Source organism: Cheilinus undulatus, linkage group 5 (assembly GCF_018320785.1).
Source record: "Cheilinus undulatus linkage group 5, ASM1832078v1, whole genome shotgun sequence".
Lineage (NCBI taxonomy): Eukaryota > Metazoa > Chordata > Actinopteri > Labriformes > Labridae > Cheilinus > Cheilinus undulatus.
Window position 1 is genome coordinate 45638053 of NC_054869.1, and position 14796 is coordinate 45652848.

Sequence of the window (14796 nt, forward strand, 5' to 3'; positions counted from 1 at the left end):
CACTTGACTCAGTTAAAGTCAGTGTTCATGATTCAACAATAAAAAAGAGACTGGGCAACAATGAATCCATGGGAGAGTTCCAAGACCAAAACCACTGCTGACCAAAAGAACACAAAGGTTCGTCTCATATTTTACAAAAGAAACTATTTGATGATCCCCAGGGCTTTTGGGAAAATATTCTGTGGACTGATGAGAAAAAGCTGAACATTTTGGAAGGTGTGTCCTGTTACATCTGGAGTAAACTAATATTACATCAAAAGAACAACATGCCAACAGTCAAACATGGCAGTGGTAGTGTGATGGTCTGGGGCTGCTTTGCTGCTTCAGGACCACTAACCGTGATTGATGGAACCATGAATCCTGTTACCAGAAAATCCTGAAAGAGAATGTCTGGCCATCAGTTTGTGACCTCAAGCTCAAGAACACTTGTGTTATGCAGCAGGACAAGGATCCCAAACACACCAGCAAGTCCACCTCTGAATGACTTAGATTGAGATACTGGAAGTTTATGGCTGGTTCATCATGCATGATGCGAGAGAGAGTACAGGAGAACGACCGCTACAAATTAAAACTATTCTATCCAATAACTGAGTTGCTCCATTCAATCTACCTGATAAATCCTGGAGTTTCTGGTATTGCCGTTTCAGAGAGTTGGCGATCAACCCAAACTGCAACTTAGACTAAATGTCCAGCTCATTCCTGTCTGATCTACAACTAACTCCAGTTTAGAGCCAAAGGAGTGACACGCTACGGAAATGAAAGGCCGGGCAGTGATCTGAAGTGAATGTGACACTTTTTACTCCCCACAGTTGAGTCTGTAGCCAGCACATGATTACTGCTGCCCCCTCACAAAGCTACATGATATATGTAACCGTTCCATGGCTTCAAACTTTTGCAGTTTTAATTTCTGTGACCTCACTGCAACACCAGCTGCCAGCTCCTCCGGGGGACTGTTTGATTTTTAAAGTAAACCTCACCTGCTGTTCATGCTGACCTCAGCAGCCTCAATTACTCAGTGCTGCACCAGATCTGTTTGCTAAATGTTACAGAAAAGAATACGCTGCTATTTATACAGCAGGGGGAAGCAGAAAAGCTACTTCAGTCAGTTGGAAAACTTTAGCAACCTTTGGTCAGTGGTAACTTTTCCACTGTATGCAGCAGTTTATGCTTTCGTTACAACTTCAGCTTTAATGTTCTGCATCAATCTAAGTTCAGGAAAGTAAAAACAAATGCATTTTGTTACACACTTTAATGAATGAAAAAAACAGATATAGACTTTAGAGTAAAAGATCCTGTCCTAATGAAGCTTTTTATACAGTAGACAAAGCCCTGGAGCTGCAGCCCAGTGTGAAGAGCTCAGTGCTGTCATGTGCTGCCATCTAGTGGCAAAAACATGTAGACTGAAATGATGATCCAAATACCATCCAGATTCCTCTGTATTTCTCTTCAATCTATTTAGAAAAACATGTAATCATCTTATCATAAATTATCTCCTATCCATGGCCAAGGAATCAGAGGAATAAATCATTGTAAAAGCATTTATAAGAAGACAGGAAGTACAGTATTGTAAATATGGAAACAGGATAAGACTGGGCAATATATTGAACTATGAAGACATACTGATATATTTTAAATGAGATTTAGGGCACAGCAATGTCGTTTATATCAATATAGTTTATGTTAACTGAAAAAAAAATGCCAAGCCTAATGTTTGGCACAACAGGGGTTACAGTAAAAGCCTCCAACAGTAAAATGCTTTCTGGTCAGAGGATTCAATTCAGAAAGCATTTATATTACTGGTAAAAACAGAATTACAGGGAAAGCTGTTTGATTCCACAGCAACAAAAGTCTAAGCCATCCAATATAAGGCAATTTCTTGTTATTTTCTCATCAAAAATTACAAGCAAAATCTTGCACACTTTCTGTATTGCACAAATGTGTTGGCAACATTTGGAAAAAGGATGGAGCCAGCCATGAGTTTTCCTCATCTACTTTTCTAAATATGGCCAATGTATTTGTGCAATTTAGACAGTGCTCCCTCTGATTTTACTACAGTCTTATCAAAGTTTATATTATTAGTATTGCAATAACAATTTATCTCTTTGAAGAAAAAAGGAAACTGAGATATACAGTTAATTCAGAAAGTATTCAGACTCCCTTTACTTTTTTAAATTGTTGTATGTTGCAGCCTGATGCAACAGTAAAAAAACAAAACAAAACAAAACAAAACAAAAACCTACATTCTCATGAATCTGCACTCAATACATCATCATGACATAGTGAAAACACAATTTTAGAAATTTTTGCAAATGTGCGAAAAATTTAAAAACTTGAAATATCACATTTACCCAAGTATTTAGACCCTTTGCAAAATACTTGAAATTTAGCTCAGGTTCCTCCCATTTTAGGGCCTCCTCCCCTCCGTTTGGCCAGGCGACCAGCTTTTGGAAAAGTCCTGGTAGGCCAAACTTGTTCCATTTGAGAATTATAGAGGCCACAGTGCTCTTGGAAACCTTCAGTGCAACAGAACATTTTGGTAGTCTTTCCCAGATCTGTGCCTTGCAACAATCCCGTCTCTAAGTTATTCTATAGTGAGGTGTAAGCCTTTCCAAATCATGTTTAATCAATTTAAGTTACCATCAGGTGGGCTCCAGTTGAGGTGTAGCAAATGGGAGGAACCTAAGGTAGATTTCAAGTGTTTTAGCAAAGGGTGTGAATACTTATGTCAATACCATATTTCAGTTTTGTATTTTTCATAAAGTTGCAAAAATCAGGCCACAACGTAAGAAACTGATTAAAGTGCAGAGGGTCTGAATACTGCATACTTTTACTGCCAGTGGGCTAAAATAATGAATTGTGATCACTGGGTGTGATCACCCAGTCCTCAAACAGGATACAAACAGGAGGATCTTCAGTCAGTGTTGAGGCACAAACAGACGCCACTCAGCACCCAGTGGGACATGTGCATGGGGGTGAACAGATCAGCCTCAAACACCAACCCAACACCCATGGCATTCCCTCGCAGGGATGTGGTGTACACAGGTGTCCTCAGTGTATTCTGTGGTACAAAACAAATTAAAATAGATAAGAGCTGTGGATTTTGTCATACTGTAAGTCACACAGAGGATTGTAAAGGCAGTGATACCCACCTGTAACTTCAGGCAGCGTGTCTCTATGGGGATGACTTGGAGAATAGGCAGCTCAACAATGAGAACTTTTGGTTTACTCTTCACCAGGCAGCCCCTCTCAGCATCCCAGTCTGCTCCCTCCAGATACAGGCCGGACACAAAGCACCCTGTAAGGAGAAACACCATTGTTGACATGCAGGGATGTTGTATGGGGAGGAAATTTAGGATGATGTTAAAAATGTTGACAACCTTGGTCTTTACAATCATAGAGCAAAGAGTGTGTTTTCATACCCTGTCCAGGCCTGTCGCTGATTTCATCATCACTGTGGTACTGGGTCACCTGTGTGTATAGAGTGGACAGATCCAGAGGCCAGCCGTTCTTCCTACAAGCTGCTTGGACCAGGGCAGTCAGATAGGATGCTGGGATATGGAGTCCTGACAGCCACATGACTTTTGGCTCTCCCTCATCCACCTGTTTAACACAAGATACACAATTCTTCTTTTTCACTCAGCCATAATGTGAAAACCATACAAGGGATATGGGATGGAAGTTTGTGAAATAGTTAGACATCAGTGCCATCAGTTAAACAAGCAAACTAGACACAGAGAAAAAAGAAAAGAGTGAGAAGAAAGAGAGAGAATGATGTGTTACTATGTGTTACATATATGAATATCCCAGTGTGAGCATGTAAGAAACAATGAACAGTAATTATTTTAGGAGTATAAGGTGAGGTTAAGGATCAATACCAGGTTGCAACAGCTACATGTAGTTCAAACATAACCTTGGTTGAATGTAAATCTTCATTTGCAAAAGGAGTCGATTCTTTTTTTGTCCAAAGTTGCTGCATGATAAGGAGTCCCCTTATCCCCCATCAGACCTCCTTGACATTCGTAGTTGAAATAAGAGCATCATAGGGGCATACATGGCTTAAAATGAGACTACAAAAATATTTTGATTAGTTTGGATGTAACACTCTGCCAGAGCTTTAAGTGGAAAAAATAAGTGCCGGTACTCTTCTTAATCACCTGTTGTTAGAGTGTCACACAACCACAGACCTAATTTGGGCGATATCAAACAAAATCAAATCTTAGTAGTAATTTAGCTGAATTGCTATACATGATTTATAATTTGGCTGTTTTTAATCTACAAAGAAATAACAAGAACAGTCACTTCTAAGTCTAATCCACATGGATCAAATGTCCCACTGTCACTTTTATTATCAGCAAGCTGATCATTGTCAACATGGATGTGGAAATTACATAAAAATAAACTACGTATTTGTGGGGAAGACACACTATTAAACAATGAAGCTCCTTAAATAAAATAAGAAAAATTAAATTTCCCACTAGACTCAGCATCTATACTAGATTATTTTGTGGTCAGTAAGCCTATTAATGTTAGTGATTCACATTCCCAGTGTTCCTGACTTTCTCTTCATGATTCCTTGCACCATCAACTGTGTCCTGTCCCCTCCAAATAAAGGCAACAAGCCCTAAAATAAATCTTTAAAAAACATATTATTAAATAAAAACTTACAAAACAAAACAAAATTATATACATAGAAAGCAAAAAGGCTCTTAAATGAAATAGAAATATTCATTAAAGTGAATTTAGTAGTTTTTCCTTGTCACCACCAAATGTAGAGATTAATCAGCCCCTCCTCTCACTGACACCTTGGCTGAATCTCAATGTCCACACTCACACACTCGCTGACTTTGAGGCGTGCTCCCGCTAAGTCCGTTAGGACTTAGGGCTGTCCCACTGTAAAATCATAAAGTGCGTGAGGGCTCTCTCACAGACTTTTTGAACCCTTCATGCACCCTTTCTGTGAGTGGGCATATCTGCAGACTTAGCATGAGGGAATTACCCATAGTTCATTGTATTGTGACATATGACAGGGAAGTGAAAAGAGTGAAATAGTAAACAAAAAAACATGGAAGGTGCAAAAGGGGTGGATGTTACAAAAAATAAGTATTTTCCTGTCAGTTTATTATATATACTTACAGCCTTCATCCACTGAGAAAATAGGTCTATAAGTGAGGCCGGCTTGTGTTTATCTTTGTTTTTAGATCTACAAGATGCCGACTGTCAACAAAAAACAAAATACTGTCCCATTCCTGTTTCTACCACTTTAAGCCCTTGCAGCCTCATGCACTCAATCACTTTCCAGGTGCAGTCAGTTTAGTCAATGAGGGCTCAAGGTTTAGGGAGGAGATTGAGATTTAGCACCTGAGTCTCTGCTCTGTCTGTGAGCTGACTTTGCCACTAAATATCCAGGCTCTTTGTCTTTGCCAGTGAGTCAGCTGTTCTTTGAGCAAAACTACAGCCCTGGATCCTTTGACCAGCGGTCTGGTCGGACATTTTAAATATTGTTATTGCTGATGTCTCGTTCAATGGCAGTCCGAACAGGTGTCAATTGAGCATCAAGCTCCTCGGTGGAGGAGGTGCTGTGTTTGCACTCTCGTGCTGTGTCACTGTCCAGAAAAGTCGAAAGATTTATTTTCTGGTTTCCCTCCAAAGGTAGCAGGTGCGTTCAGCTGGATTTGTGTACAGAGAAAAATGTCATGGTACACAGCTGGAAGAGCACTAGAATGCATCTATTTAGATGCTGTCATGAATCATCTGTTAAAACTGTCAGCTGTGAAGAGGACAGGAGAGCGTACCGGCAACTGATGAGAAGGGCCTGTACACTGGAAGAAGTCCCAGTACGCCAAGGGGCAAAATTTAAAAGTGCCGGTACTGTGTACCGCCGACTTAAAGCATTGTCCTCTGCAAATTAAGATGCAGTTTATGTCTACTGTAGGTGTTAACCTAACACAGACACAATTTACATTGTAGCACCACTAGCTTCAACATAGTTTTCAATGTGAACAAAAAATATTAACTCAAAACAGAAAATACAAATAGCTGGTGCAACAGGGCAAAGAAATAGTATCTGTAATAGTGGTATCAGGCACTCAGAGTACACAGAATAGCTAACAAGTATAATCACCTGGTTTGTTAATTCTGATGTAGTTGCAGATTAATACAGATGGTTGTACATGTGTTTTATCTTTGACAGAGTGTGTCAATCCTCACCCAGTAACTATACTGCTCATATCGTCTCTTGAAATGAACCATCCAGTTGCCGAGGGACTTCAGAGTGTCAGGTGCCAACTTCTTCCAGATGTCTGGGATGTGACCGTTAAAAAGAGCCTGAGCAACCTCTTCCAACTCACTGCTCATACCAACCTCTCCAGCCAGTGCCTAAGGAAAAAAAGGAATCAGAACAACTCTAGTATGTTTGTTTACCCAGAAACAAGTTGGCCTTAGCTCTTCATCCTCACCCTCTGCAGCTCAGCCAGAGAGCGCTGCATTCGAACCACCAGTTTGTTAAATCTCTCCAGTTCTTGAAGCAGAACCACTGAGGTCGGGGTAATATCAGTTCCAAACTTTTTACGGATCACATCCATGTCAAATAAAACAGGCAGCTTGTTCTGAATATCCTGTGCCACCTGGCTGATGTACTCCTCCCTGCTGATGCTTCCAACAGATTGTCCTGTGGAAGAACAGTCATGCACCTACAGTCAAAATCAACTTCAGCTTTAATATCCCAAAGAAAATTGAACCTGCAGTAGGCAGTCAGGCACACTGAGCCAGAAATCAAAAATCCAACATAGATCAAACATTTGAGCTTGAACCACAAATCTACTTCGTGCTGGGTATAAATGTAATTAGGATCTAGACTCCCTCACTACCAGAAACAGAAAGGACAGGATCAAACCAAAACACATAAAAAATATGGCATTTAAATTTTTTTCCATTTCATTTTAATCTCACAAATGAACAATGCTATTCCAGCAAATCCTACCAGTCTGAGGCTGGAGGTCTATGAGGTGAGCCCACATATCTTTAGCAGCCTGCGTGTAGTATCCCATGTCTGCATTGGAGTGAAGACCCAGCACCTCTGCTGTGTTCACCAGTGGCATGTCCTCAATCTCATCTGAATCAGAGAAGACAAGGTAAGTTGATTTATTTTATGGATAGCGTATGGATAGCCGGTGTGACCCATTACTAAAGAACCAGAATTCCCATCACTTATAAAACATAACGAATATTCAACTTACCAACATATGAACTCTTCGGTCCATTTGGAGGGATTTTGTAAGCTACATCCTTGTTGCTGAAGAAGTGGTAGGTTTGGAAGGTGTAGAACAGGTGGTCTCCAAAGTACTCATCCATGTACACAGTCAGGATTCTGCGATCAAAGCTGTCTATAGCTCGCCCGCCATACATCACCTACAAACCAGTATTCCGATGAAGGAAACTTAGAAAACAAGCTGGATAAAAATATAGATATTTCCCTTTTTCAAGCAAAATAAATTCAGCCTGACCTCCCCCATTAGGTACTGCAGACTTCCCCAGGGAATTTTTTTGTCTCCCTGGTTGTGAGCTTTGGTCAGGTAGGTGTTCAGTATCTCCATACACACCTGTTGAGAACATTAACAGTGATTAAACCATAGAACAGTGAAAATAACTGATAAAACATGAAACTCAAAAGAAATCTGTGAGATGAGAAATTTTAAAGAGGCTCTATTTGGCAGTGTGATATTAATCACTTCGTCAAGCACCAACTTTGTAACCAAACTGTGTAAGATATAAAAACCTGCTGGTCTTGTTATGCTGTCTTGTTTTAGCTTGAATCTGCCACTTACAAAGAAGTCTGAGTCGTTGAAGTCGTAGGGGACATTCCACCCGATCTTGCCGTACTTGCGTCTTTCTTGGACGACAGCGTGGAAGAAGGCGAGCGCATACACCAGGCTGCGGAAGGCTGGGTGTGGGCATTCAGTCAAGGCCTCATGGGAGATTTTGGAGTATGTGGCTCTCATATTCAGCTTGAGACCACTAGGAGGCTCCGTCACCACCTGCACACAATTTAAACATATTGACAAATGTAAAAAATTTTGTTTCAGATTAAAATCACATCAAGATTCTCTTTATTGTCCCATAAGGGGAAATTAATTTAGCTTCAGGAGCACAGAGAAGTCAGCATACACAGAGAGGACAACAAGAGTTAAATAAGGCCAAATTAAAAAGGCTAAGCAGTTGGACACAATGTAAAGAACAATATACAAAATAAACAACAAAATCAGTACAATCGTACAGAAATGGAATTGGCCACCAAACAATACAAAGTACAATTATGAGGCGGGCAAATTAGCAATAATAGTGCAAGAAGATGAACTTAAAGACTAATTCCTATTTGGTCAATGAGTTACACTGGGGATAAATGAAATCTGGAGTCATGCAGTTTTTCTCACAGCAGCTCTAAAATGACAAACTAAGGGCAAAAGCTCAAAATCACCCTGAAGTGGATGATTTGGACCATCCAGTAAAGCATCAGCCCTCCTCAGGAACTGCCAGGAAAAAAAACACTCCAAAACATTAAAATTTTTTGTTTCATTTTGGATTTTTGTTCTTTCTCAAACCTACTTTAAAAAAAAGAAAGAAAATAAGGAGCTTCAGGTAGATGAAGATTATGAAATGAACTTAACCACAGAAAAAGGTAACAGTAAAAAGGTATATGTTTGAAAACAAGGTTAAGGTGACTTTTGACTTGTCCACTGAGCTGTCTGTGAGTTTTTTTAACTGAAATGAGACATTCGAGAGCAATGGTGAGCTTATTTTACATCACTGTTCCTGCAGGGAGACGCTGCAGTGGCTAAACCAAAGTGTGCTTAAAAGGGTCAATAAAGTATGAGATTAATGCAATTTAAAAAAAAGTCATGCTCTAATAATGGAGCTTAATTGCATTGAGATAAAGGCATTATTGTCAACATTTCTACTTAAATCAGATTCAGTAAAACTTCTGTAAAAGATAGTTCTTATTTCAGAAGAAACATCAAAAGCTTTTATTTTCATGGAAAGAACAGTCCTTTCTTTAGCAAATGCAAAAGCTGACACTTTTCTTATGCTTACAACCAAAAAGTGTAAACCCAATGTTACTGATGATATACAAAAAAAAAACAAAAACAAAAAAAAAAACAGATGTGTGTGGCGAGTGTTTCACCTTTAGGGACTTCTGCAGTATGCCAATGGGAAAATCCTGGATAGGGTTAGTAGTGATCCACAGACGAAAGCTGGGGTGGGTCTTGGTGATCCTCTCTAGAGACTTCTCCAGCTCCTTGAGCCATTTTACCAGCAGGTGGCAGTTCTGTAGCATCAACCACTGACCACGGACCACAGCCTTCTCCAGCAACTGCAGCGCCACCTGCATCGCAGAGGAAAGTCACCCAGTTCACTTTTTAATGGTAGTTGTTGTGACTACATAGCAAGGCCATATGGAAATCTTCTTATCTGTGTTAAAAGGGAAATGATATATCCCTTTAATGCCACCTTTTGACACAGACCCCTGTGGTCTAAATAAAACATCTGTGCTCTGTTTAGTTACAATATGGTAATATATCAAGCACCAGAGAGGGTTATAACAGCCTTTCTATATTTTAGTCTCTTTAGATGCAATGAGTTCCTTCTCACTCCAGCCCTTGGTCTCTGTGGGGGCTACCAATAGGAGGCAGCTATGTGCTTTAATGGCTTTGGGTTGAGCTCAGTGGGTGGAGGTGACAAATAAGGGGCAGCTTTTATTAGAATGAGTCAATGTGATGTATCAAGGGCCACAGATTTTGGACAGATCCTTTGATTTTGTGTTTTTAGACATAGGTGGACCACAAACAATGGACTGTGTTGGCTTATTGCCAATTTTGTGAGTTGTAGATACTCTTGATACCCACATATGATTGAAAAAAGACTGAAAATTGAATTTTTCATGTTAAGTACCTTCTCTTGGCCTTGGCCCATGGCGAGGATCTTGATCTTGCTTTCTTCAAAGCCCGACCTCTCTGCAAGTTTCATAAGGTCACTTCCTGGGTCAGAGCCGGGGCTCAGGATGATCACGATAGGAGAGTAAGGTGTGCTCTGATTATAAATGGCATCATAGCTGATCACAGGAGGCTGGACATATCTAGCACAAAAAAAAAAAATTGGAAAAAAAGGCTCAGTTTATGCATGTTGAAATAATTGTTGAATTATTACATTTGCAGCAGAAACACTATCCTGTTTCCACAGTGAACACTTTACTATGATTGCCTTCTTTTAAAAAAGACACAAATCTTTTCAGGATTGTAAAAGTCTGTAAAGTAGTATGAAGATAAATGCAAAAGAAGTACATGATAAAAAAACAAAGTAACCCTGCTAATCACAACATGGACTTTTCATTTGTTGTAGTCAAACCAAATGATTTGTTTTACTTTAAAGAGCATAAACACACACTGCAGTATTAAAATACCTAAAACACTGCATAACAAATTTAAATTATCTGTGTTTTTATAAATAAATCTAGATGTGGAACCACATATGTTGCTTTCTATTTCCTTTTTGGTAAGTGAACAGATCTAAATATAAACCTGTACTCTATTAAAAACATAAACATCAAACAGTTTCTGCTCTTTAGAGACAGTAAAAGAAAAAGTTATTTATGTTGCATAATGGGTTTAGAATAATGAGGACACACTGAGAACAAGTAACTATTAAAAATATGGTGATGGCTCTGAAGCAATGGTTCTCAACTGCTGGGTTGGGACCAGTAATTTCTCAGGGAATTTCCTCATTATCTTGGGAAAATCAGCTTTTTAATCCAAAGAAAAGAAGTTCGATAAAAAGAAATTTTGACACAAAAACTGAAATCTACTTGTCATCATAGGAAAATCCCCCCAAAAATTACATATATGACTTGACTGTCTGTACATAGACATTTTGCCACATATTCTTTCTGGCACACATTCGAGGCCCAGAGCTTTGCAATTCACTTTTTGGTCCCGACCCACCAGGTGAGAACCACTGTTCTCACTCACTTTTGCCCCAATGAGGTACAGATATCTCGGTAACCTAATTCTAAATTCCCATATAAAATGGTTGAAAAAATGAGGATAGCTGCCTGATGCACATGCACCTTCCTGAACCTCATTTACTTTAACACTTCTGGCTCTGATCCTGTTGTTTATGTGAATGTTTGAATCCTAAGTTTTTAATAAAATCAGTCTCACTTTTCACCCATGGTGACAGTGACATAGTTGGTTACAGCTCTGAAGACTCTGTCCACACGAAAGCAACGCAGCAGAAGCAACTTCTGATAGGCTGACAGGTTCTCCTCATATTTCATGGGGAATGGAGCCTTTTCAGGTTCATCTAAGTCGTACCACTGCGGAAAAACAATCATGGTTAAACACTTCATAGATGAAGTATAATGGTTATGGTGATTCCAGTCCCTGCGGTCACTTACAAACTTCCATTCAGACACATTTTTCTCCACGTCATCAGGCAGAGAGCCAAACTGTTCAGGAAAGAGCTCAGCAAGTTTCACCATATCCTCCCAGCCCTGCTCTGGAAGCCAGTCACAGGGCTTTTTACGTGTGCTCTTTTCCAAGGATGGATTTCCTAATAAGAAAATAATGAAATTGTTTTAAAGGTAGTGGCATATATACTGTATGCTTTTCCCTTCTTGCCTATGATCCCTTTAATCCCTTAAATAATAAAAGTGTTAAACTTCTCTGTTTTTCTCACCCTTGATGAAAAACTCCAGCTCCTGTTGAGGCACTCTGGCCTCTGCCTGCTCAATCTTGATGGTCATGTTGAAGGAAAAGAGTAACTTGTGTCTCTCAAACAGGCCTGAGGACATGTAGTAAAATCAGTTTGTAAACAGACACAGTAAAATTAGGTTGTTAAATGGACACAGTAATCATTAATACTTTGTTTTATCCATCGCTGAAAAAACTCTACCCTTAGCTAGTGTTGCTGAGTGTTCACTCAGGCTAACTGTTAAATGAACTGTGAATGATGCAGTTATATAGTAATCCCCAATTTGATGTTTAAACATACTCCTGAGTTGAACACATTTGATAAAAATCTAAATAACTGCCATCAATCCTGTTTCAGTGATTGTGAATGACCAAAATTGTGACTGTGAATCAATTAGTTGTGCACCCCTATCACAGGGTATTTTCAGTTGTTTTAAATGGGAGGGAGCCCGGCAAAAAAAAAGACTAACCTAGCAATAGGTCAATCATTGTTCTGTTACCTGTGCACCCATAGTTGTAAACACTGTATGTCAGGGTGTTCATGATGTTCTTCAGTCTTTGGGGCAGGACAGAGTTGGGCAGAGAATTGCGCAGAGAAAAGTCAAACACTTCCAGGTAGGAGGCCAAAGAGTACTGGTACATGCTGTTTACCAGAGCCATTTCTGTCAGTACGAAGAACAGGATAGCACCACGTTTGGCAGCAGGTCGGTAACCATCCCGAAGTTTATCGATGTCCAGGGCTGTCTTCTCTGCCAGCTTTAGTTTCTCAAATACCTGGGGATTACAACATTAATGAATCAACTAGTCATGGGATGCTCAGTAAAACTGCTGTCTTCACCGTATCTTGTTGATAAACTGACCTCACTGGATTTTGACTTTGTTTCCTCTAAGGTGTAAACCAACTCAGTGTTATCCAGCATGTTTCCTGTAGATGTGGCCAGCTCTCTGAGCAGCGAGTCACCAAGGTTCTTCAGCAGCTTCTTGTTGTTGCTCGTCTCTTGGATCAAATGCTCACGCTGCTCTTCCAACTCCTTCTTCTCAAAGCCCATAATCACACTCAGCAGCTGATCTTCCAGACCCTTCAGTGTCACTATGTGTGATAAATACACATTAGAGTCACATGTGCATGTGTCTAAGAGATCTGGAGAAAAACTATGGTTGAAATATCGAAGGGTCTTACCTGTATAGTTTATAACCATGGATTTCCCAAACACTGATGGGGAATATTTTGGGTTGGCCAGCTTGGTGTTGAGATAGAGTTTAAAGTTTGGATCATAGTCGACCTCCTTGTCGCCTAGCAGGATGACTTGTCTGCCCTCTGCTCCTTTCACATTCTTCTCAAGGACGTTGTCAATAACAGGGTCAATGTATTCATCCACGTCTTGGAAAAGGAATGGGGTTCCAAATTTAATGGCTATCTCAAGGTGCTTCAGGAAGTCCGGATCATTGAAAGATGAGATCTGGGAACAGTAAAAACATGCTGTGAGTTTTCTGTCAGACTGAAAAATGGAGGAAAAATTCTGTATGGTATCAAGGTTTTCCACAAGCACCAGCTGTTGGCCACTTCCATTTAATTACAGCATATGTCCTGCCATTGCCTTGATAGAATAGTTTGACCAACAGGTCCTGATTTTGTTTATAATCATAAGACAGTTTTCAGTATGTCTCTGTCATCGCTGCCCCTCACAGTGTGAGCGTGGGGATGAGAGCATAGTTAACATATATATAGATCTGAGTTTCTATTAACCGGCATTTGCCGGTCTTTGGCCAGTTTCACAGGTGGAAATCTGGCAGATAAAAACATTGATGGTCAAAGTGCCAGCTGAAGATATGTCAATTAGCAGATAAAGAAATAGTGAATATGAACATATTATATATTGTGTTACCTAGAAAATATGTTGCAAGAATCCCTTAATATAAACTCAAAGTTATTTTACTACACCTACTTTCCTTGCAGTGCTGGGGTTGTTTATCTACTCAGGCAGCAAGCACATGGCTAATTGAGGCCTGTGAATATTCATGATATCAGCAGGGATGGCTCAAACAAAACAAGTCTCCAAGGGAGTTTAGAGCTAAAACTATGCAGGGAAATTTTTACCCAGACACTCTTGAAAAGGACATTTTTAATCTCAATCAGGGTTTCCTGGTTATATGACGGTTCAATAAAACAGGCAGTATGAGAGGATTTTGAATTCATCATTACTGCAGGTATTAAAGAAGCTGAAGCAAAAGGAACTGTAAACAGCTGAGCGACTTAAACACTGATGGGGCTGCTGGGAGAAAAAGGCTTACGAGTCTTATTGGCCTTCAATGAGTGGGTAAATCTACCTATGACCAATTCTAACATAAAGTGGCACTGAGTTCAACACAGAATCACCTTGTTCAGAATGGCAATGACCGCTTGGAGCTGACAGTAAGGGGCCCAACTCTTTTTCCCGTAGCTGGTTGTTCATACTCAGGACATCCTGTCTAATAAGCAGCAGCAATGTTGGAAGAGCCATCGATGAGAGGATGACTGGACCGAACTATACACTGTGGACGCTTTTGTCTTTTCAGGACTAATCCAAATAAACCAAAATATTCCCCATCAGTGAAATTTACAGTGGAGGTTACAGTTGACATCATCATGAGGACTAATACGGGACAATTGACAGTAAGACTCATTCTCATTTGAAATGCAGAGTTTCAAATGTGTGTCTGATTAATGGAGCACTGGTTATTTATTTGTTTGGATGATTTGTTGGTGTTTTCAGTGGAGGATGGTATTTGGCTATTGTCAGCAGCTAAATTATGGTGGCAGCTAATGTGCTAACAGGCTAACTTACAGCTAACAGTGCTAGTGATGCTTAGCTGGCAAAGCTGAGCGCTGTTGTTGTTTATGTGTTAAATTTATGTGTATGTTGTGCAACTGACTGCTTGTGTGTAAGGAAAAGCTACATAGCTTTTAATTTGCTTGTTAAAACCACTTACACAAAGACATATAAGAGTAAGTCTTTGCACAGTCATTTAAGGTCCAGTCCTGAGTAATATTTGTCAGGCTGTAATAATAAGTTAA

At 39.8% G+C, this 14796-nt stretch overlaps 1 protein-coding gene across 1 annotated transcript in view; it reads right to left on the minus strand.

Annotated features, from left to right (window-relative positions):
• Positions 1-1300: 1300 nt before the first annotated feature.
• The window catches only part of dnah10 (dynein axonemal heavy chain 10), a 63513-nt gene continuing 50017 nt past the window's right edge, over positions 1301-14796 (minus strand). Inside the window, exons 64-80 of the mRNA XM_041787514.1 lie at positions 12922-13201; positions 12602-12831; positions 12242-12515; positions 11728-11832; positions 11447-11601; positions 11211-11365; positions 9946-10129; positions 9179-9379; positions 7824-8033; positions 7503-7598; positions 7236-7407; positions 6980-7111; positions 6456-6667; positions 6208-6375; positions 3420-3600; positions 3150-3295; positions 1301-3058 (exon numbers count right to left, since the gene is read on the minus strand). Of these exons, the coding sequence (XP_041643448.1) occupies positions 2912-3058; positions 3150-3295; positions 3420-3600; positions 6208-6375; positions 6456-6667; positions 6980-7111; positions 7236-7407; positions 7503-7598; positions 7824-8033; positions 9179-9379; positions 9946-10129; positions 11211-11365; positions 11447-11601; positions 11728-11832; positions 12242-12515; positions 12602-12831; positions 12922-13201 (3048 nt within the window). The 3' untranslated portion in view covers positions 1301-2911. The remainder of the gene's footprint in view (positions 3059-3149; positions 3296-3419; positions 3601-6207; positions 6376-6455; positions 6668-6979; positions 7112-7235; positions 7408-7502; positions 7599-7823; positions 8034-9178; positions 9380-9945; positions 10130-11210; positions 11366-11446; positions 11602-11727; positions 11833-12241; positions 12516-12601; positions 12832-12921; positions 13202-14796) is intronic.